Source organism: Heloderma suspectum, chromosome 1 (genome assembly GCF_057233095.1).
Source record: "Heloderma suspectum isolate Gila_16-S chromosome 1, 16-S_ref, whole genome shotgun sequence".
Classification (NCBI taxonomy): domain Eukaryota; kingdom Metazoa; phylum Chordata; class Lepidosauria; order Squamata; family Helodermatidae; genus Heloderma; species Heloderma suspectum.
Window position 1 is genome coordinate 173949365 of NC_139458.1, and position 26410 is coordinate 173975774.

At 41.8% G+C, this 26410-nt stretch overlaps 1 protein-coding gene across 2 annotated transcripts in view; it reads right to left on the reverse strand.

The window, feature by feature from the left end:
* NEB (nebulin) overlaps nucleotides 1-26410 on the reverse strand; it is a 245400-nt gene that overhangs the window by 81626 nt on the left and 137364 nt on the right. The window contains exons 85-109 of one of the 2 annotated variants that reach the window (XM_084810696.1): nucleotides 24666-24869; nucleotides 24399-24503; nucleotides 23253-23357; nucleotides 22071-22382; nucleotides 20592-20696; nucleotides 19637-19735; nucleotides 17942-18043; nucleotides 15365-15472; nucleotides 14765-15076; nucleotides 14498-14602; nucleotides 14304-14408; nucleotides 13467-13571; nucleotides 11305-11412; nucleotides 11090-11203; nucleotides 10757-10954; nucleotides 10342-10446; nucleotides 9634-9738; nucleotides 9421-9525; nucleotides 8677-8784; nucleotides 8472-8585; nucleotides 6172-6369; nucleotides 3430-3534; nucleotides 2623-2727; nucleotides 995-1102; nucleotides 321-428 (exon numbers count right to left, since the gene is read on the reverse strand). In XM_084810696.1, coding sequence (XP_084666822.1) covers nucleotides 321-428; nucleotides 995-1102; nucleotides 2623-2727; nucleotides 3430-3534; nucleotides 6172-6369; nucleotides 8472-8585; nucleotides 8677-8784; nucleotides 9421-9525; nucleotides 9634-9738; nucleotides 10342-10446; nucleotides 10757-10954; nucleotides 11090-11203; nucleotides 11305-11412; nucleotides 13467-13571; nucleotides 14304-14408; nucleotides 14498-14602; nucleotides 14765-15076; nucleotides 15365-15472; nucleotides 17942-18043; nucleotides 19637-19735; nucleotides 20592-20696; nucleotides 22071-22382; nucleotides 23253-23357; nucleotides 24399-24503; nucleotides 24666-24869 — 3348 coding nt within the window. The remainder of the gene's footprint in view (nucleotides 1-320; nucleotides 429-994; nucleotides 1103-2622; nucleotides 2728-3429; nucleotides 3535-6171; nucleotides 6370-8471; nucleotides 8586-8676; nucleotides 8785-9420; nucleotides 9526-9633; nucleotides 9739-10341; nucleotides 10447-10756; nucleotides 10955-11089; nucleotides 11204-11304; nucleotides 11413-13466; nucleotides 13572-14303; nucleotides 14409-14497; nucleotides 14603-14764; nucleotides 15077-15364; nucleotides 15473-17941; nucleotides 18044-19636; nucleotides 19736-20591; nucleotides 20697-22070; nucleotides 22383-23252; nucleotides 23358-24398; nucleotides 24504-24665; nucleotides 24870-26410) is intronic. The other variant, XM_084810706.1, reaches the window with a different exon arrangement.

Here is a 26410-nt window from a genome sequence, read left to right on the forward strand (position 1 = left end):
AAACACAGGGGGCTGAAAAGTGCTCAGCTTTGGCTGGATCATACCCATTGTGTATAAGGAAATTGCAGTAATAACACGAAACTTGGGTCGACTCCAGAATTCTGTTCACATAACAGGGATACAATGCTCTGCTCACGCAAGTCACCTTTGGATACAACCGCCTTTCCCCCCACCTCTTTCTACAATCCTAAGTGTGAATTATATCTAAAATCCGTTGTATGGAACCCGTGAGTGGGGGCGGGGGGATGCGCATGTGTGTGCATTTATTTATTTTTGGCATAGCAATATAAAAGCTAACAATAATTCAATACACTACTCACATAACTGCCAATGCGCTGGGCATGTTTAGCATGTTTGAAACCAGGGGTATCCGGTGGGAGTTTGTATCCAGTGGGAAGTGCGTGCAAACCAGCCTTTCGGTAAAAACCCTGTCAAGAAGATAAAGAAATAAAATAAGAAGTCTCCTGACAATGTTCTAACATTGATTTTGCAACGAATCCATTGCTGTTTTAAAACATTTCTTTACAATTACATATATCAAGGCACGTCAGGAACGTGTACAACATTCCCCAAGAGACATGGCTTTGGGGAAAAAGTCTCAGAAGAGCCTGAAGCAAGTGCCTGGGGCTCTCTAAAAATGTTCACAAATTCCCAAACCTGCATTCCCATTCAAAAAATGTGCACTTTTTCAAAATGCACACTTTAAAATGTACACTTTAAAATGCACACTTTAAAGGGTGCATTTTTAAAAGGGTGCATTTTTAACAGTCCACATTTTTTTAAAAAATGCACTCTTTAAAAAAATCGCATTTTCACACTGTAGTCACTTTTGCTGTTCGAAATGCACAGTTTTCCTGTTTGAATGAAGTGGGGAAAAAACAGATTGCAAATGAGAATGGGAGCGAGCCAAATTGAACTTTAAAGTGACGTCAGGAGAATTTCAAGCATCCCTGCTTCTCCCAACCTTCTTTAGAAGTACAATCCTCTCACTTACTTCATGCTGTATCCTGTAGGCATGATTTGCCCGCTCCAAATCCACTGTCTTTTCTGTTGCAGTATATTTCCCTTTGATATTGTGCACGTAGTTATGGCGGTAAACAGCCTAAGGAATGTAGGAAACAAAGTAAGTGAAGTTGAAGCTTTGTTATCTTCTTGTGTGTTGAGTACTGGCTGGACATAGATCATGTCTAAAACAGAAAAGGCAGGTATATTTTCAAAGAAAAGTCTTAATGCTGGGGTGGGGGACATCCAGCTTGTTTACTTCCAATAGAAATGGCATGATATGCAATTCCAATGTAGAAATATCATGAAATTAGAAGAGGTGTGACAGAAAGGCAGTGGGAGGGTTGTAATTTTTTGTTCTGAATTATAAAACAATTAAGGTCTCACAACTGATCTAGTGACTACTGAACATAAGGATGTACAGACTGTGTAAAATCTGCTCCGTCTGTGTTTCGCGGATTGCCAGGTGCCTTTTGTTCTGTCGTCTGCTCACAGAGGGATGAGGATGTGTGTGTTTTTCGTCATGTAGAAAAATCCGCAAATAATTATGTAAGTATTTACATAAGCATTTACATAATTTACCTCAGTACGTAACAATTAATGTATTGTTCCCCATTCCATTCAACGTTTCCTCAGCAGAAACGTAACGTATTTTCCTAAGAATATATATGCGTAAATTTTGGGAAAGTAAAAAAAAATCATCCGAAAGTCCACGGACCCTGCCTGGCCTGAGGGGGCCGCTCTGCAGCAGATTGTGCAGGTCGGATTCTTAGAAATCTGAGCTCATTTTAGTCTGTCTCGAATTTCTCCAGCATCCCTAACTGAACATTCCCACCAATATCACAAGTTGGGGAGGTCATGTGACTGTTGATCCCCCATCTTTGCAAGCATTGACTTTTAAACCAGCCACCATGAGCACGGCTTCTCAAGTGCTTACACAGGAATACAGAGGGAGCCAACCCCTGCAGAGTTCTGGCTAGATAACAGCAGTCACATGACCACTTCAACTTGTGGCAGATCCCATACATAGGACAACAGAGCTGGTTTGCAACACAGCTCTTAGGGCCAAACTACACATGACTGTAAATGTGCATTTGCATCCAATGTGCAAGTTTTCTAACATGCAAACTGCATGAGCTGTAGGGGGCTAATACTTAATGGGATCAAAGCAGACAAGGAGAATGAATTTAACCCTTTCCTCCCCCTGCTGCAATCCTGAAGAAAATCCCTCTCCTGAAGCTAGTATTTGCATTGGGAAGAAATCCCCTACTGGCACCAATCCAAGTCTTTGTTGGATTGTCGCTTCTGTATTTATCAAAAATGCAAATATATTTGCTATATTAGAATAGGTACAGAATAAAACTGAATTATTCTGGAACTTGGTTCCAACTGAGACTGGATCCGGAAATTTTTAAAAATCCTGTGTTGGGGAGACTGATTATAAATGCTGCTGGCATCTCTCAACTGTGTCTAAATAGAATACATATAATCAGCTGGCGGCAGGTGTGCTATATTTTACTAAGGCAGTGCTATTAGTGGTACTGAGGGTGCTAGCAAAATGTTGAAAATTAAAAGACTTTATTACAGCAATGTTGAAGAAGCTGAAATACAGTTACTTACTTCACTGAGATTTTTGCCACTCAGGACATTCTGAACATAGAGAGGCGTGTCTGTGACCACACTGTATTTGCTCTTCATTTTCTCTGCCTGTGCCTTGTATTTAAACTATGGAAAGGGGAAAAGACATATGTATCTTTTCTTTCTTATTCCCATTACTGTATTTTTCAAGTTTTTCTGAAAGTAATCACCTGCCCACCCTGCAATACTCTCTCTCTCTCTCTCTCTCTCTCTCCCTCACACACACACACACACACACACACACCATACTAATATATTAGTATATATATACCCGCAGTATAAATATACTAATAGTTCCTGATTGGCAACTACCTTCAAATAAGAGCGTCCCATCTTATTATTTTTATTTATTACATTTATATCCCACCTTTCCTCCAACAAGGAGCTCAAGGCAGTGTACATGAAGACAGCAGATTTCAGTTCAACTTACTAACCATGTCATAAAGGTATAGGGGAGGAAGTTGAAGGAGATAGTGCTTAGTTTTCTAGACAGGTAGCATTTCCACATAGCATGCACAAAAACCATACAAACTCTGAATTATCAAGTAAAATAACTGACCACATGACTATTCTGCTGTATATTCTGGGAAGCTGCAATTATCTATAGTTTATCAAGGTTTTGGATGGATGGATGGATGGATGGATAGATAGATAGATAGATAGATACGCAGTCATCCCATATTGATAAACTACATGTAGTTCAAAGAGGTTTTGACTAGCATTATTCTGATGGGAAGTAGGAAGCAAGCTTCAGCACAAAAGCAAACTGCCATTGGCCGCCATACTTACATCATCACGAAGGTCATAGGCATGTTTAGCATGGAGAATTTCAGGAGTGTCCCAAACAAAGCAACCTATGCCTTTGAGCCAGTTGAGATCATCTTTATACACAATCTAAGATAGTAGATTTAAGAAGAGCAAGACAAACAATCTATAGAATTTTGTGGGAAAACAGTAGATAGCATTCATTATATACTACCTAAAAAATCCTCTATCCACGATCTAAAGCTAACTTCCTAGGTTATGCTGATTTCCACTATGTAGTAAATGATGTGTAAATCATTTCTAAGTTGGGAAGCAACCAACCCAAGCAGTGCTGATCTAAATGTCCATTTCACCACTCTTCAGCAGATTTAGTTATCAAATATTGTCTGAAAAGACTTAGAGGCAAAAGATTTGAAATATGGAGAAGTTATAGTCAGCCAGGCTTTTCTTTTGTGCCCATCTGACATCCAAACAAAGCATAATTACTAGAGCTCTGCAGCCAAAAAAGTGGTTCCACCCACCCACACTGCCTCTGGATTCTTGTTGTCCCCTGATAGTTGTAAGGTCACTAAGTTGAAGTGGTAAGAGGAGTCACAACTGATAGACTTTAGAGGACCTTGCAAGCCTGTGTCCTCTTGGCTCTCTCCCTTGCCTGCCCACTTTCTTCCTGCCAATAGTTCACAGCTCTTCCTGTTTTTATGCCCTTTGTAAACTCTTGGCCTAGTTTGGACATCATGGCAAACCATTTTTTTTTTTTAAATGTTGGGTTACTGTGAACAAGCCAGTGGTTAAACCCTGGGTTCTAACTCCAGGGCAGAATCCAACGCCCTCGACAATTCCTTTCCACCCTGCTGATTCCCTTCCACAAGCGCTGGGTCCCACCACCTCTGTTGCACAAGATTCTATTGCTCACCACCTACATAAGGGAGATTTACTGCTTCCTAATGGAGGCCCTGAGAAGAGTGGAAATGCTCATTCCTGGAAGGAGGCAGGTTGGTGGAGTTCCCTTATGTGAGCTCCACCAACCTGCCTCCTTCCAGAAACAAGTGTTTCCACTCATTTGTGGTTGCCCAGGAAGCCCTAAATGGCCACTGTGCAAGCGGTGGAGGCCACTTGCACAACAGAATTAGTGGGACCTAAGAGATTGGTGGGGGCATAAACACCCCATTGGATTCTGCCCAGCTTGTCAGTGAAGAGACAAGCCAAACTTCCAGGTCCAGAGCGGTCCTGGGTTGTTGAGCCACTCCCAGTGGCAGCAGGAGCAAAAGAGCCACGAGTGCCCTAGCAGTAGAGCTGGGTGTCACTGGCATATTGCTGGCACCTTACTCTAAAGTTCCAGATGACCTCTCCCAGCAGTTTCATGTGGGTATGTAGATACAAACTAATGTCAGAACCCTGTGAGGCACCATATGCCAAAGCTCATGGAGTCAAACAGTAATCTCCCAGCAATACCTTCTGGACGCAACCCAACAGAAATGATAAGAACCAATAGTGCCCCCAAGGCCCAGGCCCACCAGGTGGTCCAGAATGATACCATGATTGTTGGTACTGAAAGCTGCCAAGAGGTTCAGGAGGTCTCCCTACCCATGTCCTGGTGTAGGTCATTAACCAAGCTAACAAAGCAGTTTCAGTCTCATATCCTGGTCAAAAGCCAAATTAAAAAGGGTGCAGATAATCAGATTATTCAGATATGTCTGGAATTGCACCACCACCACTTTCCTAATCACATTGGCCAGGTATGATACATTTGAGACTGGCCTATTATTTGTCAAATCTACTAGGTCAAGGGAAGTTTTCTTTAACAAAGGTCTTATTACTGCCTCTGATAAGTAAGTGGGAACAATCATCTTCTACAAAGCTATATTAATCACTTCCCTTCACCAGGCATCAGTCTCACCTTGGCCAATTTAATCAGCCAGAAAGGGCAAGGGTCAAGTAAGGTGGTAGTCCTCACCAACCAGATACCCTTTGCACTTCCTTGTGATCTACAAGCTGAATAGAATCCAAACAACTGGAAAAGTGGTTGCCAAAGTTACATCAATCTGACTTGCCCAATATTGAAGTCCAGGTCAAAGAGGATCTGAGTGACTTTATCAACAAAGAGTGAAACAAATTGTTTACAGCAAGCTGCCAAATGCTCCAGTTCCCTGTTAGACCAGGGAGCTACCTGACTCTACCAGCCAGGAGAGGGTGCTTAAGAGTGATAGGGTCAATCACAGGGGTCATCTCCATATTCCATAGATCAGCAGTTATTGATAATGATTAGTGTAAATAACCTGTTTGTTTTTCATATGTAAACGTTTGCTGTAAATGAAGATCCTAAAATGGCAACCCAGAGATGGTCCCTGTACTTTAAGAGGACAATTCCAAGAGGACTGCCCAGAGAGCTTCGGCTACTGGGTGGTATATAAATAAATAAATAAATAAATAAATAAATTCATGGTCTCTGTGAAGGCGTGTAATATTCCTCTCCCCTGCCACCACTAAGCAGCAATCAAAGGGGAGGGAGGCCAAGGAGTTTCTTGTTTTGAAGCCTGTCTGTAAAAGAATTCCCAGTGGCCTCTATAAGCCATCATCTTGGAGGATAACCATCAGTATCCAATTACAACTCTAGCCTGTATCTTCACTGACCCCTTTTGAGATGAAATGAACTGTTTGGAAGCTTGTAGATGTAGTGTGTCACACCATCAATGCCATTTTTTCCTATGATGTTCAGACTTATAATAGTTTTCTGAGAGGCAGACATGATATTATTTGCAGACTTACATCGCTAAGTTGGTCATTGACTTTTCGAGCAAGAGCATTGGCGTGAAGGTCTGCGATGTTGGCCCACTCATGGAGATGGATGCGATAATCAACTTCACTGACTTTCTTCTGAGTGCTCTTAGCCGACACAATGCCCACCATGTCTGGTGCAATATGGGTTTTGGCCTTATTCTTTTCATAGGTTTCTCTGTATAAGCGCTATGAAGGGAAAAGAGCAACATTGGTCACTTCATATTTGAAATATTACCCTTGACTAATTTTCTAAGGCAGGAGTTGCTACGATTAGAATTGTGAGTAAGGGTGCAATCCTATGATTGCCCTTGATGGTTGTAAGCCTCAAACTCAGAGGCTTATGAGTGTCCTATGCAGGATGGGAGGAACAGTTGAGGCAAATTTCACCACCCTGTCCTCCCGCCCTGCATTTTTCACTAGACAGGCTTTTTTGCCCATCTGGTGATGGCATTTCGAAAGAGGGAAGGAGTCTTGCAGGGACTCAGGATAAGTCATATCCTGGCCTCTCCAATCTCCTCCCCTCCCTGCCCACCAAAAGACCCCCCTTTCCCCCTCTCTGAGGTAAAGTTTCCAACCTGTGAGGCCAGCTGGCACAGTTCTTTCTGAGCTGGCTGCAAGGGGGAGGGGGAAGGGGGAAGATCTCCAAATCCCCCCTCTGAGGTTGGAGCACTATTTCTGACCGTGGATCGGGGAATCTGAACTATCTTAGGACCTCTCAGACACTAGCAAGGGGCTATAGGATTGCACCCTCCATGTAATTATTTCCATGTATTGATTTGTTACACTCCTCATCTCTAAATTGTACCCAAGGTGGTTTGCAAAATAAAGCAAATAACAGTTAAATCACCAATCTAAACAACTCAAGAATCATTGAAGCACAGTGCTATAATAATAATAATATGTCAAAATCAATTCCTGACATTACATCCAATTAGCCCTACCAAGCTTGACTAAAGGATCTATACAACTAATGCCTTTCCAGATAATAACAGGGATATTTTATTATCAGTGCTACGCTAGGGCTAGTTCAAAACCAGCACTAATTGTGCCCTATCCCATCTAGATAGTCAAAGGTGCTTTCTGCTGCATATTTCTTTCAAAGTGGGGAATGTGTGCTCCTTTACTGGAGAGGAAGAGAACACAACCTTTGAAAGGTGATGTTTTAAAAAAGGAAATAAAAAAACATTCATGAAATGTGGCAGCTTTGCTAGTGTTTGATTGTTGTTGTTTTTAACAATGAACACATTTTAAAAATGAACACAAATGCAAAAATGATCTGATATTTGAATGGTACAGAAGAGGAGCACTCAGCTTCTAATAAGGAACACACACACACACAGATGAGATATATACAAATGTAAAGGGTCAAAAACTAGCACAGGTGTGGCATCATAGGGGACTGCAAGTCTGAGAAGAAACGGTAGGGTAGAGGGATTGCTTGATCCTTTCACCCCAGCCACTGTTCTCAAAAAATGCCAGGCTGGCTTTTGTACCCACTAGGGGTGTACGGATTATTCACCCCATTCCGGTCCGAGGCGTCCGCGGTGGGGGGGAGGAGATCCGTCTCTCCCCTCAGAATCCTCCCCGGCCTGCTCCGCAGCGAGTCTGCGGAGCCGCCGGCCGGGGCCGCCCGCAGCTGGACTTCCATCAGCAGCCGGGCTGTGGCTGCAAATGGCGGCTGCCATAGCGGCTGCCATTTGCATCTCTGCGTTAGCCATGATAGGTTACCTATATATTTATGTAGCCTATCACGAAAAGAGCAGGGACGGAAATGGCATAGTGGCCGCCATTTGCGTCCCTGCTCTTAGCTATGATAGGCTACATAAATACTTACATAGCCTATCACGGCTAAAGTAGGGAGAGAAATGGCGGCCGCAGACCAGGGCAGCCATTCGCGGCCACAGACCAGGGCAGCGGATGGACTGGACGGCCAATAACAGGTAAGATCCATCCCAGGGAAGTTTCGAGGAGTGGCGGGGGGGATTGCTCTGTTCTGCCATGGACTCCGGGGGTTCGTGGCGGAATTCTCTAACATCCCTAGTACCCACATGGGAACAGATATGGGAACTTGATGTTTTCCTCTGTGACTGGAAAACCATATAAGACACGGCAGCATTTAGTTTGGCCCTTACGTCATCTATAGGCTCTTGTGTAGATGAAGAAGACAAATAGCAACCTTTATATATACTATTGTAAACATTATTCATATATTGCAATGGCTGGTGGGTGTGCATCCTTTATCAAGCTGATTACTTGCTAATTGTGATGATATCTTAAAATAATCTTACATCAATATTCAATTTGCCAACTCTTAGGCATCTTGCAGTGTTGGGATCATCCTGAACACCTCTAGGAAGAGTGTAAAGTGCTTTAAACCGATCATATTCCTCCCGATACTTTACCTATGTAGAGAAGAAAATGGAAATTGAGTCGCCTCGGATTATACATTATTTGTGCAACAAATTTAGGAATGCATTGCTTGAGCACACTTACAATACTAGCATTATGCTTCAGTTCTTTGGCACGAACGAAAGGCACAGCATCAGGAGGCAATGTGAAAGTGGTAGCCTTCACTTTCTCCCAGGCATCTTTGTACAGGTTCTGAAGAGAAGAGAATCAAAACACTTGTATATATATTCTGGATAAAATCTATTTTAGTAGAGTATGTAAGCATTTATATAACACCTTATCTGCTAAAAAGCCATCAAGGCAGTGTACAACAATTTTAAACAATAAAAACAAGAACAGTAAAAATGGTAAAAATTATTTTATGTAAGTTATCATTCTATTTGTTTTGTTTTTTGAATGTATAGCCTCCTCCATCTGAAACAGTCAATGCAGGTAACATTAACTTAAAATCCACCTGAGATGACTACAAACAAAATGGATATTAAAGGTCCAGCCCCTCTACAAGCCAGCTTAGAAACTCCAGCCCAAGCAGAAAGAGATTTCAACACTTCTAAATAAATCCTCAAGCTTTGGTTCAGATCCTTCAGGATGGGGAAGTTACATAGTTTTGGGAGCAGTACTGAAAAACCTGTTTGCCCTCAGTGCCTTTGCTTGCCCACGGATAGTAATTTCAAGAGGTAGCCAGGGCTGATGGGATCCAGCCCCAAAGCATCATACTTGCTGTCATGCATGCTGTTTTACCCAGTATCTATAGCTTAAAGCATTCATAAGACCCCCAAACAAGCCTATCTCACCAACAAGTCTTGAAAATAAAGTGAAAACACTCACATTACTGAAAAGGTGCTTGAGGTTCTTAGTCCTTCCATGATCTACCGTTTCCACCACTGTGGTATATTGGTCCTTCATCTTATGGTAGTATTCTTTGTATTTCACCTATAATCAAAGGCAGCTTTAGCAACTAATTCACTATGTGTGAACCACAAGAAGAAAAAGATGATAAAGGAAGGAATCTGGACAGAGAAAAGAAAGAGAATGACTCACATCACTTGCATTGATACCACTCTGGATGGCAGTTACATAAACTGGGGTGTCCATAACCACACCATAGTTCTGTAAATTGTCTTTCCCTTCTTTTGTGTATATCAGCTGTGAAACCAAGACAGAAAAAAAAGCATCATCACTGAGAACAGGTACACCTGATTCTGTAATAACTACAGGTACATCGGATAGTGATGTGATGTGTTCCTTTGGTTTTTGCAGTCCCTCTGGCGAGCGTGGGTTATGAGACCCCTCAAACAGTCTTCCCCATGCTGGTGCCCCTCCAGACTTGCAGCATTGTGACAACTGGCTGGGGCTGATGGGAGCTGAAGTCCCAAACATCTGGAGGTTGGGGAAAGCTGCCTCAGCATATTGATCAAAGGTAAATAGGCAGAAATGTTAAAAAGCTTAGCTAATGTACCTAACACTTTCACTGAAGCTTACACATTCCTTTTAGGTCTAATGGTTAAAGTATAGAGGCTTGCATTGTTCCCTGGAAGGGGAAATTGCCACAGACATATTTTTAATGTATTTATGCCTGCATTTATTCACAAAAGAGTAGGAGTGAGAGATCCTAAAGTTCCTAAGGAGCTCCCTTATACTGAGTCAGGTCCATCAAATTTAGTACTGTTTGCCCTGATTGACAGAATAGCTCCCACTTCTGCTCTTGCATTAACACAGGATCAGTTCATACAGGATCAGTTTGCTTACTTGACTCTGAAGATCATAAGACTTCTTAGCATGCAGGATTTGGGGAGTATCCCACACATAGCACCCAATTCCCTTCAGCCATGTTAAGTCATCCTTGTATATAACCTGCAGATGGGAGGAGGGAATAAAAAAAATGCAGTAAACACAAAGTCCCCTTGTATTCTCTCACACATCACTCTGGTGTTTCTGATCATGCTAAAATTTAGGTCCAGTGTAAATATTACAAGAAGTGGAGGAAGCAGAAGCATGAGAGATGTACATGTGTTGCTGTATCCTGCAAAGCATGAGCTCCAGATGACCACCGTTTCCACATACAAAATAATAATAATAATGTTTATATTGAGCAATGGAATATTTAAGGCGTGTTAGGGATACAATCAGTTCTTAATGATCAAGGAAATAAACTGTTACCTACATCGCTTAGAATTTCCTGGGCTCTTTTAGCCAGAACAACATCGTTCTCTTCAGGCGAACAGTTCCACTGGTGCAGGTAAGTTCGGTATTCAAGGTCGCTGAGGATATATTGGCATTTCTTAGCCAGCACATGATTTATCATGTCACTTGGGATATGAATGTGCGCTTTGGTGTCCTCATAATTCTTCCTATAGGCCAACTAGAAATCAGGATATTAAGGTGGAAAATATTACCAGGCATGTTTTTTTCATATTATTCAGCCTTCCTGCTATAATGATCATGACTCAAGGAAGAACCCCACCCATAGAAGAAGAAGAAGAAGAAGACTCCTTACCGCACTCCTTATTTTCTGGAAAGCAAGAGAATGGACAACACTTGGGAAGTCATTTATTTGTTTCCCAGCCAGATAATGGCCTTTCAGCTTCTCATATACTTCTTTATATTTAAGCTGTAAAGTGTAAACATGGGATACATTAGATAAGGAAAACAGAAGTCCCACAAACAAACAGAGGAACAATAGTTAGCAAGAGAAAAAGACTCCACACTAACCTGACTGTTAATATAATCGGCATGTTTTGCACCAACGATGGGGATGTAGTCTGGAGGCAGAGTGTACCCGATGGCCTTGCCTGATTCCCATGAATCCTTGTACAGGATCTAGATGGTATAATGTGCACATTGGATATAAATGACCAGGACATTTTTCAACATATGTAATCATTCGCACAAACAGAGAACAATTGACCAATCTGGACAGAAGAATACATCTGGTTTTAGGCAGGGTTGCTGTCTCCTGAAGGATCGGGTGTGCTTCTCCTGGACTTGACATAAACTGGGGAAGCTCAAGTGGCAGGGGTGGCCAGGAATACCATTTGACTAGCTTAGGCTAGAATCCCGGCTGCATCCTGGCCTATCCGGAGAGGGATTACTTTGGTTATTCATATGCTGTTAACATCCAGGCAGGACTACTGTAATGTCCTCTTTGTGGGGCTGCCTTTAAAGCCAGTTCAGAAACTTCAGCTGGTGCAAAATACAACTGCCCAGATAATGGTAGGAGCTGGGTGGTCAGCTCATGTCACACCTACTGCATTAGCTGCACTGGTTGCTAGTGCGTTTCCAAGCCCAATTTAAAGTGCTGGGTTTAGCATTTAAAGCCTTAAATGGTTTGAGCCCAAGATACTCAAAGGACTGCCTGCACCCGTACCAGCCCTCCTACACTCTGAGTTCGCCAGTGCCATTTCACTTGCCCATCACCAAGGGCAGTTAGGTTGGGTAGCGGTCCCACACCTCCAGAATGAGCTTCTGTTGGGGGTTCTATATGCCACCCATTCACATATTGAAAGTGTTGTAAGGTCCTCAGTCGACTGCACTATAGGAGGGGAGTGTTTATCTTTCCAATGTTGTAATATCAGTCTTTTATCTGTCAGAAGGGTGTGAAGAATCCATTTATGCTGACCAGTTGTTAATTTCCAGGAAGTGGGTAAATAATTTAAAAGAGTGTGTACATCAGTGAATATTAAAGACTGTTTCAGTACCAAAAATGTGTTAATAACCTCTCTGCAAAAAGAAGCAAATACTGGATACTGCCAAAACACAGGTTAAAAAGAAGCATTAGCTGTATTGCCCTGGCAACAATTAGCCAAATTAGACAATCCCTTATTAAAGAAATGATGTGGTGTCCAACAGACATGAAACAAAAGTTTTTGCTGAATAAGATGCAGCCTAAGATCCATAGACATGACAGGTAGATGCTGAAGTGTCCATTGACCATGCCAGTACTTTTCCAGCTGTGCTGGCTGCCAGTCCATATCTGAGCCCGATACAAAGTGATAGTATTAACATTCAAAGCCCTAAACAGTTTAGTGACAAGTTACCTGAAAGATCACCTCCTCCCATATGTACCTCCCCAGACCCTAAGATCATCTTCAGGGGTCCTTCTCCAGGAGCCCCTGACAAAGGAAATGAGCTGGGTGGCTACCAGCAAGAGGACTTTGTCTGCTGTGGCACCCTGGCTGTGGAATGAGCCCCCTAGACAGGTTCGCTTGGTGCCTACGTTGTGCTCTTTCTGGCACCTGAAGACCTTTTTAATTTTCCCAGCATTTTAGCATTTTACCATTATAGCCTTTTAGCTTTGCTGTTTTAAATCTGTTACTGTATTTTCAAGCTCTGTGTTGTTGCTAGGTTTTATTCTGGTTGTATTTTTATACTGTAGTTTTAAGCTTCTATTATACTGTTTTTATGCTGTACTTGGGGTTTTAATTTTTGTGAACTGCCCAGAGAGCTTCAGCTATTGGGCAGTACAGAAATGTAATAAACAAACAAACAGGCATTTTGTGGTGGCGCCCACAGCAGTTCCTCAAATTCCCAAATGTGCCCACAGGTCCGAAAAGGTTGGGGACCCCTAGCATAAGCTTTTGTGGACTAGAATGGACTTTAGTCCATGAAAGCTTATCCATAATACATTTGTTAGTCTTTAAGACATATTTTCATATTATGTTATTATAAAAAGGGTTCCTAATTTAACTAAAATGGTTGGCTGATCCAGAACTGTAGCAGGGGGCAGTCTGTTGTCAAAGTCTGGGGCAAAGAAGGATATTCCCACAGATGTACAAGTCACAAACCTGACAAATAGAGGGGTTCATACCCAGTAACACACAGAGAGCTTGAATTTTACAATTAGATGTTAACAGATAGAATAGTCAGAAACTTACATCACTATAGAGCTTAGCCATATCTCTCGAATGACTCAGTGCTGGAGTATCATCAGAACCAATGTAGTGGCCTTTTTCAAGGTTAAAGGTTTCTTTGTATTTCAGCTAAGTAAAAAAATGAAATGCAGTGTTAATAACCTAGATGTCACATTTTACTTACTGAGTGGTCAATGAGTCAATGGTCAATGAGTTGGATCCTGATTTAGGTGCCTGGAACCCTATTGGCAGGAAAGGAGTTCCCTTTCCTCCCCATCTCAGTCCTTCCAGCTCTCTGAGAATGCTCACAGAAAGTCAAGGGATGCTGTTGAATTCAGTGGTGTGGTGTGGTGTGGTGTGGTGCGGTGCGGTGCGGTGCGGTGCGGTGCGGATGGTGGGGTCCCCCAAAATCACCCTGCCACTGCACCAAAATAAAATAAAATAAAATAAAACAACAACAACAACAATAATAAAATAGATGAAATGAAATGAAAACTAAGGGAAACAAAATGGCATCCAGAGTGTTTGTGGAGCACCAAAATGGTTAAATTTAGCTTATTTTCAAGTTAATTTTTATCCTTTCAGTGCTCCGTAGTAGCACAAAAGGGTAGAAAAGGTTTCAAAATGGCCTAATTGAATGGCATGTATACTGAATATTGAGCAGGGTGGGGAGAGGTTTACAAAAAACAATACTGCAATACAGAATATATTTTCTTGATCATTATTCAGCATTTAATCTAAACAAATATCCTCTTAGTGCTAGTTAGAGTGATCAATCCACAGAATAATTTGTATAATATATAGCAGTAGCATTAAAATGTTTTAATGTAAAATAGTAATTCTGTTTTACAAGACACTTACATCACTCTGAATAATTGAGTGTTCCTTTGCCAAAACAATATCCGGAGGGTCTTCCACAGGGGTGAAGTTGGCAAAATTATCAAAAGCCTCTTTTGTGTAGAGTCTCTATAGACAGACGTGATAAGAAGACCATAAATACCATTTGTGGGAAATTAATAGGATGCTGCTGTGAACATGTGAAAAAATTCATTTACCTTGTTTATCAGATCCTGTGCTTTCTTTACTTTCCGATGCTCCACTGAATCTAAAGGAATCCAACCACAACCACGGAGCCATTCCAGATCAGATTTATAAATATTCTATAAAATTAAAAATAAATGAAGAGAGTTATTTATACCTATGTAGACAAAAGGACAACATTGAGCCTTGATGTCCTTTTCCAAAATATACCTCTTAGATATACTGATACTTAACCCTTAAAAAGAGATAAAGTTATGCAATGAAATAGCAGAATCACTTACATCGCTTTGAAGGTCATATGCTTTCTTTGCCTGGATACAGTCATTCTGGTCAGGGTGGCATGTCCATTCATGAAGGTAATGCCGATATGGAATTTCGCTGACAACATGTTGGCAGTCTTTGGCTGCAATGACAGATAGTATATCTGGAGGTATGTGGATGTGGGACTTGGTTTTGTGATATCCTTCTTTATAGAGTCTGTCATTCTGGATTTTGCCAGCATGCTCAAACCACACCAGTTTGGGGTCTTCTCTCATATTGTTGACTCCAACATAGTGACCTCTTTGGTTAATGTAGTCTGCCTTGTATTTCAGCTGAAAGGGGAAAACACATATACTTTAAATGTCAGCACTGCATCTTTTTTGGTTCTAACCCAGTTCTTACTGAGATAAGGTATTTTATGGTAATAGATTGTTTTTATTTACTTGGTAGTCCTCATCTTCTGGGAATATTACACAAACTATAGGGGGAAATTACATACTTAAAAAGGCGACAGGAGACCAAAATGAGAAAACTGAACCCCATTCCAGGTACAGTAGATTTATAATGTTATGAACATTAAACATGACTAAAATCTGTGTGATTTATCAAAGAGGTTTTACCTCACTTTGGACATCATTTGAATGCTTGGCATGACGGAAAGGCACGCTATCAGGAGGCAAAATATAACCAATAGCTTTCTGTTTCTCCCAGTTGTCCTTGTACAGATGCTGAAATAGAGAATTAGTTAGCATCTGTCTGAAGCATTGTAATTTTCACTGTTTCCATTTAAAAAAATGGCAGAACCACAATGTTATAAATACTTAACAAATTGTTTCTGTAACTCTGAAATGTTCACATTGGGGGGGGGGAGGGAATCAAATAGCTCACCTTCTATTGTTTCTCAAAAATATGAACACATTTCCAGTAGCCAATGGCCAACATTCCAGTAAATACCCTCGCACCATCCCACTTCTGAGGACTCACACAGGAAGCTGCCTTATACCTAAGCAGACCATTGGTCCATTGCCTACACCGGAATTTGCTCTGCAGGGTTTCAGAGAGGAGTCTTTCCAAACCCTACCTGGAGCTGCCAGGGATTGAACCTGCAGCCTTCTGTTTACAAAGCATGTGCTCTACCAATGAGAGTCCTTCCTCACAGGGGCACTCATAACATATCCCCCAAAGATTAAAGTTTACCACCTCCAGGCTGACTCACTCTTAGTTGCTATTCTATGTGCTTTTTCACCTCAGTTGTCTTCTTCATCTTTAATCTGATTGTAAGGCTCATTAAGCCAATAATGGTTAAAAGTCTGGGTATAAATGTTTTAAATAAATAAATACTGTCACCACAATGCTGAAATCACATTGCATTTTTTGCCACTTTGCTTATGCAATGCTACATTTCCATCCTACATATGAAGGTGTTGCATGCTCCCGGTGGTTCCACATGGACCTATGGCCTGATTGGAGTCCACCAGAAGAAGAGCCTTCAGTGTGGTGGCCCCACTCCTACAGAATCCCCTGCCTTTGGAAGTCAGGCAGACACCAATGTAAAAATAAATAATGTGTGCGGGTGTGTGTATACACATACACACACACACACACTTATAAATAATGTATACAAATGACATATACATTAATATACATTAACATATATATAGCATATAAAATAAAAAAATGAGTCTTGGGCTAAGGTGCATTCTTATATTAATTCAGTGGCATGGGAGCTGCATCCTCCATGGTTCCTTCCCATGCCATGCCAGGAACTTTAGAACTGAGGAGATGAGGTGGGAGGGGACGAGGACATGGGTAATTCTCACTTGAATGTGCCCTACCCTGAGTTAACTGATAGATCATCTTGGGAGCTTGTTATAATATTAAGGCAGATTTAAAGAAATACTCCTCATCTATAGTTTTGTATTTCAAATTACTGTAACTAATTACAGTGCTAAGGAACAGTGGACATTCTGCAAACATTTTCTGTCAGAGTAATGTCTCCACATTTCCTAGTGCCTCCCTACCAATTTGCCCCACAATTAAGGGGGAAAAGTCCAGTGGTGAATCACCTCCTTTGCATGCAAATATATAGTCCAAGCTTCCATCTATGGCATTTTCAGTTATAGGGGAAACTCAAATAGGAAGGCTGGGAAAGACCACGGAGCCTCTGGAGAGCCACTGACAGAATAGTCAGTATTAGCCTAATGGCTGAATGCTGTCATTCAGTGTAAGGCAGCTTACACACTCAGTAAAATATGTATGTGGGCAGACCTTTCCTTGGAGGAAAGGCCAGATAGAATGTAATAATGCAAACGAATACATGCTGTAAATACTAATAGCTATCTCAGTTCGCCGAGTACTTGTCCATATGTAGCCAAAATGACACCATCCACACTGAAAAGGGAGGTAACATCAGAGTTGGAGTGAAGCCAGGGGTTTGGAAAAGTATAAAAACAATCTTTAGGGGGGAAAATACACTAAGTGTGTGTGTGAGGAAATAGTCCCCCGAACAGCGTGGAGCTCAAGGAGCGTGGAATGCTGACTGACGGTTGTGTGTGTGTGGGGGTGTTACAGGAAACTAGAGTGGGAGGGGAAATGGAATGGAGTGGGTAGAATTCTGAACAGGGAGCTCTCCACACTGCAACATTTTGTTGCAGGTCCTACTTGCATATACTAATGGTGAACTCACTTGCTAAGTTATGACAGCTATGTAGCCAAAATGCAGGGAGATTTTTAAATATGGTCAGTAGTATATAACTCTATTAAATAAATAAACCAATCAATAAATGGGGCAATATAGAAACACAAGGGAAGTATTGACAGGGAACCCCATGTTTTGCAGAAGTAGAAAAATTGTTAAAGGGAAAAAAAACCTCAATAGGGAAGACTCCAGAACAGACTAAGTATGTTCAATGACCAGAAAATACTGAGTGTCTGTTGCGGGTGGGGGAATGGAATGGAATATTCTGGGGTGGGGGGCAGGGGGAGGCATGGCTGGCTGTAAAAAACACTCTATTGTGCAAAATGTTGTTGCAGGTCCCACTTGTCTACCTATAGCTACATCCCTATTTGCCTTCTTAGAATTTAGTTCAGCGGTGCTCCTTGCATCCCATTGTAACTCATATTTAATTACTCCTGCCAAGCTATAAAACTAACCCCAAATCCCTGCTCCCTGCTGTTTCAGCGAGGAAAGTACATACATGATTAAGAATCCTGGCTGCTTCTTTAGCGGCTTCCAACTGCGGTGTCTTTGTTAGTGTATAAATTGCCTTGATGTTATTCCATTCCTGGTGGTACTTAATCTGAGAAAGGAAAACATGCAAAGTAAATGTATTGCAGATTGGCAGGTTATATAGATGTATGAACTAGACTTGCTCAATAAATCTGATTATAATTTTTCAGGCATTAATCTGCACTGATTTGTGCTTCAGTTGTCTTGTCATTGAGGAAAGTGTGAGTGAGCAGTACACACAAATATAGCCTGGGCTTCAGAGACATGGTGAGCCTATACTGAAGACAATCAACAGGAAAAGAAATTAAAGCCTTCTTGCAAAAGTGAGAAAGACATGATAGTAGTTTCTATATTTGAAATCAAAGGTCATAAGAAGATAAGAACAGCCTGGCTGGATCAGACTTAAGGTTCATCTAGTTCAGCATTCTGTCTCTAAGAGTAGCCAGTTAGATGCTGTGACACTTTCAACTTACTGCTGCATAGACGTGCTTAGAACTGAGCTGTGTTTTGTACGCTTGATGGGAAAAAGTCCACATTGGTAGGAATTACACCTGGCCTTGGGGTTGCCCCATTCCTTTAGTCCTGCCCAAGGCTGGAATGTGGCCTTCATGACCCCCCCAACTGAAAAATGTTCCACACCTCTGCTTTAGAAACTAACAATCTGACTGTGGCTACAGCTTTTGTGCGCTAGCCCCTTCACTGGATAGCTACGCTGCCGTCCATAGAAGTTCATGCCACAATTCATTTGTGGACTTTAATGTGCCCTCAAAACTCCTTGTTTTCCCCCCCTGCAACATACTAGTATACTTATTCTGGAATTACATTACTTTTAAAAGGTATCTTAAAGGAAAGGAAATGGAACAGTTTCTGTCCCACCACTAAGATAAATAAAAAAAAGAAATAAGTAAGGCCAGTAAGTTAAGGGGTTGGAAACCCATTTTCAGGACTCCTTACCCATTCTGCCCAGTCACATAGAGTACTTCAGACAATTCTCATATCTCAGATAACAACATGGCTACCAGAAAGCTCTACTGTTCCAGCACATGAGGCAACATCCAACCAGAAAGCATGGAATTGGCATCTGGGGAATTGCAACACTGCTGGATATTGGAACACGTTTCGTAGGAAAGGCACACTACAATATGGGTGATAATGATGTGTACTTCCCTATCATATTAGACAGAAGTTTTATTCTTTTATTCTGTTATGAAAATGTGAATACAGAGGACCTGAAGCAGAAGTCACTCATGTCTCTCCCAGACTCCCAATTCTGGCTTCTCCCAACTTTCAGCCAAAAGTCCACTTCATAGCAGCTTAGCTTGACCAGGCTGCAGTATAATGAACAGATGCTGAGAAGCTAATTATTTGCTTTCATCAAGGACTTCCTGATTGCAGAAGCCAATAAGAGTAAACTCTCAAGACCTCTGTACTAAAAAAATGATTGCATCGATGAGATAAGTGAGATAAGTGTCACAGCAATCAAATTTTTCTTCTCTCTTAGTCCACAGAGCTGCCTACTCAGCTCCTATGCTCTGTTTGATTTGTGAAAATCCACAGTGATTTGTGCACAGAACATTGCTTCCCTCTTCAAAGATGGACTTTTTTTCTTGCATGTGCACAAGTGATTTCTTTTAACCAGATCAAAATAGAAGTCAATACTTACATCACTTAATATTTCCCCTCCTTGTTTGGCTGTAATGTAATCAACCCTGTCAGCCACTGGGGTAAATGGCTGACTTTCAACCTTTGTGCGATACTGTCTCTGTAAATGAAGAAAAGAACAAAGAAAGAAGGTCTCACAATTGATCACACCAGCAGTTAGTGTAACGAGAGAGAGAGAGAGAGAGAGAGAGAGAGAGAGAGAGAGAGAGCGCTGAGGGGGAAATAGTCAGGGGCAGAGACTGTCTCCTTGTCAAAGCCTTTTTTGCTGTTTCTTTTCTTATACCTCCCCTCCTGTCCAAACTACGCTGAGTAACGGAACCACCACTGCGGAGTTAGGGTCTCTGATCTGATAATGAAGACCTACCTTCACAATCCTTTAAAAAAATAAAAACATAAAAATCTAGGCTTTAAACAACTCCGGATGAATGGCTGAGCTCTGAGGGATGGATTAGTCAAACAAAACCTAAGTGGAAAAAGCCAGCTTTCTCATTTTGTTTGTCTGCGTTTCTGGTACCACAAAATGAGAACTAGTGGGGGGGGGGAGCCTTGCATCAGAAAATAGATGTATCAAGGACAAGGCAGCGTTAACAGGAAATATTTTATAAATACTCTGGGCAGTACCTAATCCTTCCCGTGCACTAGTGAGACCAACCACTAGTGCAATGGGAAGTTGGTGGTTCCATGGGCAGCCAGAAACAAATGAAATGCTAGTTTCTGAAATGGGGCAGGCCAGGAGAGCTTGCAGAATGAAGCTCCATTGACCTGTCCCAATGTGGAAACACATATTTTCACTAGTTTTGGGGGCTGCTTTTTGAACCACTGCTTTCTGTTGTGCGAGAGGTGGATCCCACTTGCACAACAGATTGAGCAAGAGTGCAGCGGCAATACTGGATACTGCCCAATTTCTTATATGAAACAAAAAAGTATCTTTCTGGGAGATTTTTTTTAATTATTACCTCACTCAAAATATCCTGAGCATGTTTGACATGGTTGACTGAGACAGAGTCATTTGGCATCCAGCCAATTCCACGTAGCCATTCCAGGTCAGATTTATAAACAGCCTGTGTAGACAGAAAGAGATGGATGGTCATTTATCACTCTTTTTCCAGCATGCACTGTTTCATGCTAACCTTGATTGTTATTAGCTGAAAGGAAAAACAGGGCTTCTTTTCTCGTGGTCTACAAAAGGTGTCACAGAATAGTGAACTGAGAGGAAGAGCTAGTCATGCATAGAATACACTGGAAATGAATATTACACATCCCTCATTTGCAATTGCTGTCCTAGACTTGGACCCAACATCGCGACAGCAGAAGTCTGTTCGTGCTGTAGGTCCTCCACATCCTCTCCTCCACCCTGCAGCCCCCCATGGACCCCCCCAATCTATTCCAGAGGGTTCCCCAACAGGGGTAGATTTGGGAGGCAAGTGGGGGGCTGAAGGGGGAATCTATTCGGCCAATGCCTTCCACTGTCGGAACAACACCATGGGAACCAAAACTTAGCTTAAATAATACATCTCATCTCTACCACCGTCTTGACTTCAATAAGCTATCTAATATAAGTTCTCTTTTCTCCACATATTTATGTCTGGTAATACACTCATGTAAAGAACAAGGCCTCAGTTTCACACTTACTTGAAATCAATGAGATTTGTCTGCATGGATGTATGTGTTGGGTTGTGTTTTTTTTAAAAAAACAACAACAGTTTGACTATTTTTCAAGCAATACTGTATGTATAACAATTTCCCACATGGTATTGCTCACTGAAGAAGTGCCGCATGCTTACAGAAGTAAAACATTTATGAGAAGACGCATAATAATTATGTAGGCAAAATGCCCAACTCAGATCATTGTAGAGCTAAAAGTAATAATCCATGAAATAGCATGAGAAAGTAAAGAAACCAAGAGACAAAAGAAGTAATGAAAGATGTATTCTTAATTAACTTTACTATTGGCTAGCAAATGGATCCAGTTTCACATGGGTGGGAATAGCCCTTACGTTGATACAGTGAAGGCTGCAAGCAAACTTACACCCTGGTATCAGGGTACAGTCTGAAGGCACATGAGGCAGCCCCTTGCTGAAGTTAAGCAGGTTTGGGTCTGGTCAGTGCTTGGAGGGGAGACTACCTGTGAACCACATGTAGCCGCCTTCAGTTCCATGATGGAAGAAAGGTGGGATATAAATGCAATTAAATAAATAAATAAACACACAGCTGTCAGAATTGGACACATTGTGCCTGCCCACACTTGGGGGGGGGGTGCCCCACAGATACACACCCCTAGGATCCCCTTATTATGCATGCCAGGTTTCACAGTCTTTGAGCTATGGTGGTGATAGTTGGACCAACAGACAGACACACATCCTGTTTTATTATTATAGATTAATGGATTATAATGAAATAATGAAAGTAGTATTATTAGTTAACTTCCTACTCACATCACTCTGAAGCTCATATGCTTTCTTGGCTTGGATGACATCATTCTGGTCAGGCAGACAGATCCATTCGTGCAGGTAGTGGCGGTAATCAATGTCACTAACCAGCTTCTGACATTTCTTGGCCAACAAGATGGACAGCATATCCACTGGGCTGTTGAACTTGGTCTTATACTTCTCAAAATGCTTCTTGTACTCCCTTTCACTCTGCAGTTTGGCTACATGCATAGCCAATACCAGCTTGGGATCATCATAGATGTTCCGGCATCCCACATGGTGTCCCACTTGCTTACGGTAGCCTTCTTTGTACTTGTACTAATAAGAGAAACACAGGAAAATAACCTGTTTTAATCAAATATGTATGTCTACAATTCTGATTACATCTGAGAAACTTTGTATATGTACTAATAGTATTATAAGGTAATACACAATTAGAATTTTAATTTGAGAAACCTCAAAGTATAGAATGATTTGCAAGAGATAGTCTTGTATTTTTTTTAATGAGCACTGTTTCAAAAATGTAATGAAATTAAGGATGCTATCCTAGGTATGAGTAGATGGAAATAAACCTACAATTCCCAGCATGTCAGCCATGCAGTTCACAAACACTGCGGTTCACAGTTCTGCAATTCACAAATCTGGAATTCCAAATTCTTGAACAATATCGGTTACTAATGTCTGACATTTTCTTTAAACCCTTTGCTTGCATTTTATTCATAAACCAAACACAGATGCCTTGTCTCCTAAGGAGGACATTATAAATAACTTATAACCCAACCCAACCTCCTCTTTGTCATACCTCAAATATGCCAAATGGAAGGACTGATTTACTATTGGCCTGATTTACATGACGTGAGGGTGGTTAATAAGCCATGGTGGCTTATTACCCACCACCCCCCATACGCACGTGCTAAACACAAGCCAGCTCATTTCCCTAATTACCCTTGCTGGGGGTTGGTTGTCATGATGTCCAAACTTGGCAAGGGCTGGTTAACAAACCACCCAGGCCCCATGGCCTGTTGTAGGGTTGAGGCATAGTTTGTTAACCACTCCAGCAAGCCACCCTTGCTGGGTTCAGATGACATGAAAAGCCATGAGGACATTTTAATTCCATTTAGTCCAACACAAAAGTCCAACACAGATGACGAAATACCAAACACTGCACAATTCAATTTGCATACTTACATCACTGGCAATTTCTCTTGAGGCTTTGGCTGTCTTGATCGGGACAGCATCTACTCTGTAATCAATATATTTCTTTATGTCATCCCAAGATTCCCTGTAAAGTTTCTGGAAAAAGAACACACACAACCCAATATAATGTTGTCAGGGTACTTTTCCAGCACCTATACATATTTTGAAAGCTTGATGTCTTTCATCTTCCCCTTCTTCACCCTCATTCCTATTTTTAATGAGCACATTATCACCTTTGTGCAGACAGATCAGGGCCCAGCATGGGCCAAAAACCTTGGCATGTAGCGTGTGCAATAGTTCATTGACTGAAATGAATTCTTTACTTGCGGCTTAATCCTAGGCACTGCACTAGGTCATACATGGTTAGAATGGGTGCAAAACAATTTGTTTCAGTGTAATGACACAAGCTGTAGAGCAGCACTGGCAGTGGCATCATGAGTTGACCCTGGATATCACACAGATGTATCAGCCTTGATCAGTATGACTTCTATGGCAAAAACTGCCATTGCCAGAGCTCCACTGACTGTATTGTGTAATGCTGTTGTTCAGCACAACATTGCCTGCAGTCTGACAGACGTGAGAAAGGCTCACTAGCTGTGCATTTTGGCTGGACCATTTTATAATGAATTTGCAAATGACAGTCAGCAGAGCAGGACACATTGGTCCTGTTTGCCAAGACAAGATGCCAAGACTGTGGTGATGGTGTAAGTTATCTGGTGTGCCATAGAAGCAAATATCAGTAGGATGAGGGTGTTGGACTACAATGCCTCCATAGGGGTGGGTGAGAATTTCATTTGGCTACTTTTTTGATAAGAACTTAGAAAAATTCACTAATTTCTTCAGACAGGTCTAGATTTTTAAAAATCTGAATGTAGGAGAAAGTGAAAGTGACAAATTCGTCCATCCAGGCAGGGAGCTTTGGGCACTGGTGTGTCCATTCCTAGTCCTATCAAAAGAGGCCATTCACATTGCCTGGATACCCATAGATTCAAACAATATAATATAAAAGTTGGCCCCACACCTTTGGAACATTGGAGACGGCAAACTTGAACAGAAGTAACTGAGGCAATCTAGCAGATATGTATATATCACTATTCTTGATACACCTGTGTGCATATCGTTAATTAATTCTCTTACATTGCTTGTGTTCAGAGCGTTAATCTTGGACTGCAGCATGACAGGGGTATCAGCTGGAACATTGATCTGAGTCTTGTCTCTATCCCAGGCCTCACGGTACAGATTCTAAGAAAGAAAGAAAGAAAGAAAGAAAGAAAGAAAGAAAGAAAGAAAGACCAAATTATTCTACTGCTTTATAAAAATGTCTCTTCCTTTTCAAGGACATACAATCCCTATCTAACCCATACCTCCATACCGCTTCACATCATAATAAATGTTGTTACTTACTTCACTGATCTGTTGGGAATTGACCTTAGCCAGGACGACTGGTGGAGGGTCAGCAATGCTGGTAAATGTCAGCGCATCTCGAGGTTGCTTATACAATCTCTCATTCACTAGATCTTGAGCTCTTTTCACATGCAGCACTCCCACAGAGCCAGCCGGCATCCAGCCAATGCCACGCAGCCACTCCAGGTCTGATTTGTACAGATTCTGCAAAGGAAACCGTCAAGTTATTAACAATATGGCTGGAGATGCTTCCTTCAGCCTAGGAGGAAGAGCGCTGCCACCTTTCTGGTCAAGTGCAATTCATCACTGCTCTGCTCTCGACACAGAGCCACTCAGCCACCATGGCTGGTGTGCCACACAGTTAGCGGCAAAGTGTGTTCCACACCACTTCTGAGGCTATTGGATGAACGAGCTTCTCTTTATCCCCCTTGTTAGTAGCATACTGCAGAACAGCAGCAGTGCTGGCCCAGAACAAAGCCAGATCACTCTCGCTCTGACAAACCAGTCAGGGAAGAAAGATTCACAGTCCAAGGCTGAATCTACACATAGCAGTTATACTGTTATCATACTGTTTTCATACCTATTGGAGCCCATTGGTGTCATGTATACCAATAGGTATGATAACAGTATAAATGCTATGTGTAGATTCAGTCCAACATGTACCTCAAATGATTTAAAAGGCCTTGTCACACATAAATGTACACAGAAACCAAGAGGCCCCTTGGCATGGGTACAGTGGACTCTCGAAGATTCCAAGCACAGTGCCTCTCTGCCCATGGGGAGATGGAGCTGTGCAGCTGCCACCAAGGCACGATTCAGCATTTCACTTATTTCCACAAGTATAATTTTTAAAGCAATATTTTGAGTGGTGGCTCCACATGACCAGCAACACGTGCAGGCCTCAGGTCATTGTAAACCACTGAGCAAGGGAGGGTAACCTCCACCCGTGGGCCTCATTTGGCCCACAGACGTTCCCAGTCTGGCCTGCAGAGTGCTGGCTCCCTCCTCAAGCCCTCCCCCTCTCTCATCCCAAGACCCTCACGCAGCCAGGAGGCCTGGGATGAAGCAGGGTAAATCCGAGCTCTGATTGGAGATAACAAGGGGATTCCCCCGCATGCCATGCACCCTCCCACTGGGCACATTTCACCCTCTTCACTATCGGAGACGCATTTGGCATCCGTCCAATCCCCCAGAGCCACTCCAGATCTGACTTAACACAGCCTGTGAGAGACGAGGTCAAAAAAGGCAGAAAAAGGAGCTTCAAGGCATCTCAAAAGAAATACTCTGTGTGGTAAATAAAAGCAATGGGACTTCAAGAAAGCCATGGCTAATTGTAATTGATTATTTCAATAGGATTTCAGCGATACTAACTTTCACTGGGCTAAGCCAAAAACTAAGGAGAAATAGATTGTCATCAAACAAGATAAACATATTAAGAAGTTATTAGAATTTCTCGTATATCTAATGCCATTTTACATCCGCATTAGTAGTAGATATGAAATGGCATTAAGTTTCCTGAAATGGGCAGAAAACTGAAACCCATGCCTCATATGAATAATATGCAGCACTATCCTATATATGTCTACTGAGGGCTTTCTTACAGTAGGCTCTAATCTGCTGCATCTACTTTCAGCTTCCTTGAAGAATTGAAATCCGAGCACTACAGAAGGAGCATTTCCTTTCCTGCTTTTCCACTACGTAACCTCTTGATGGCACTGTGGTATAGAGAGATAGCTCATATACAC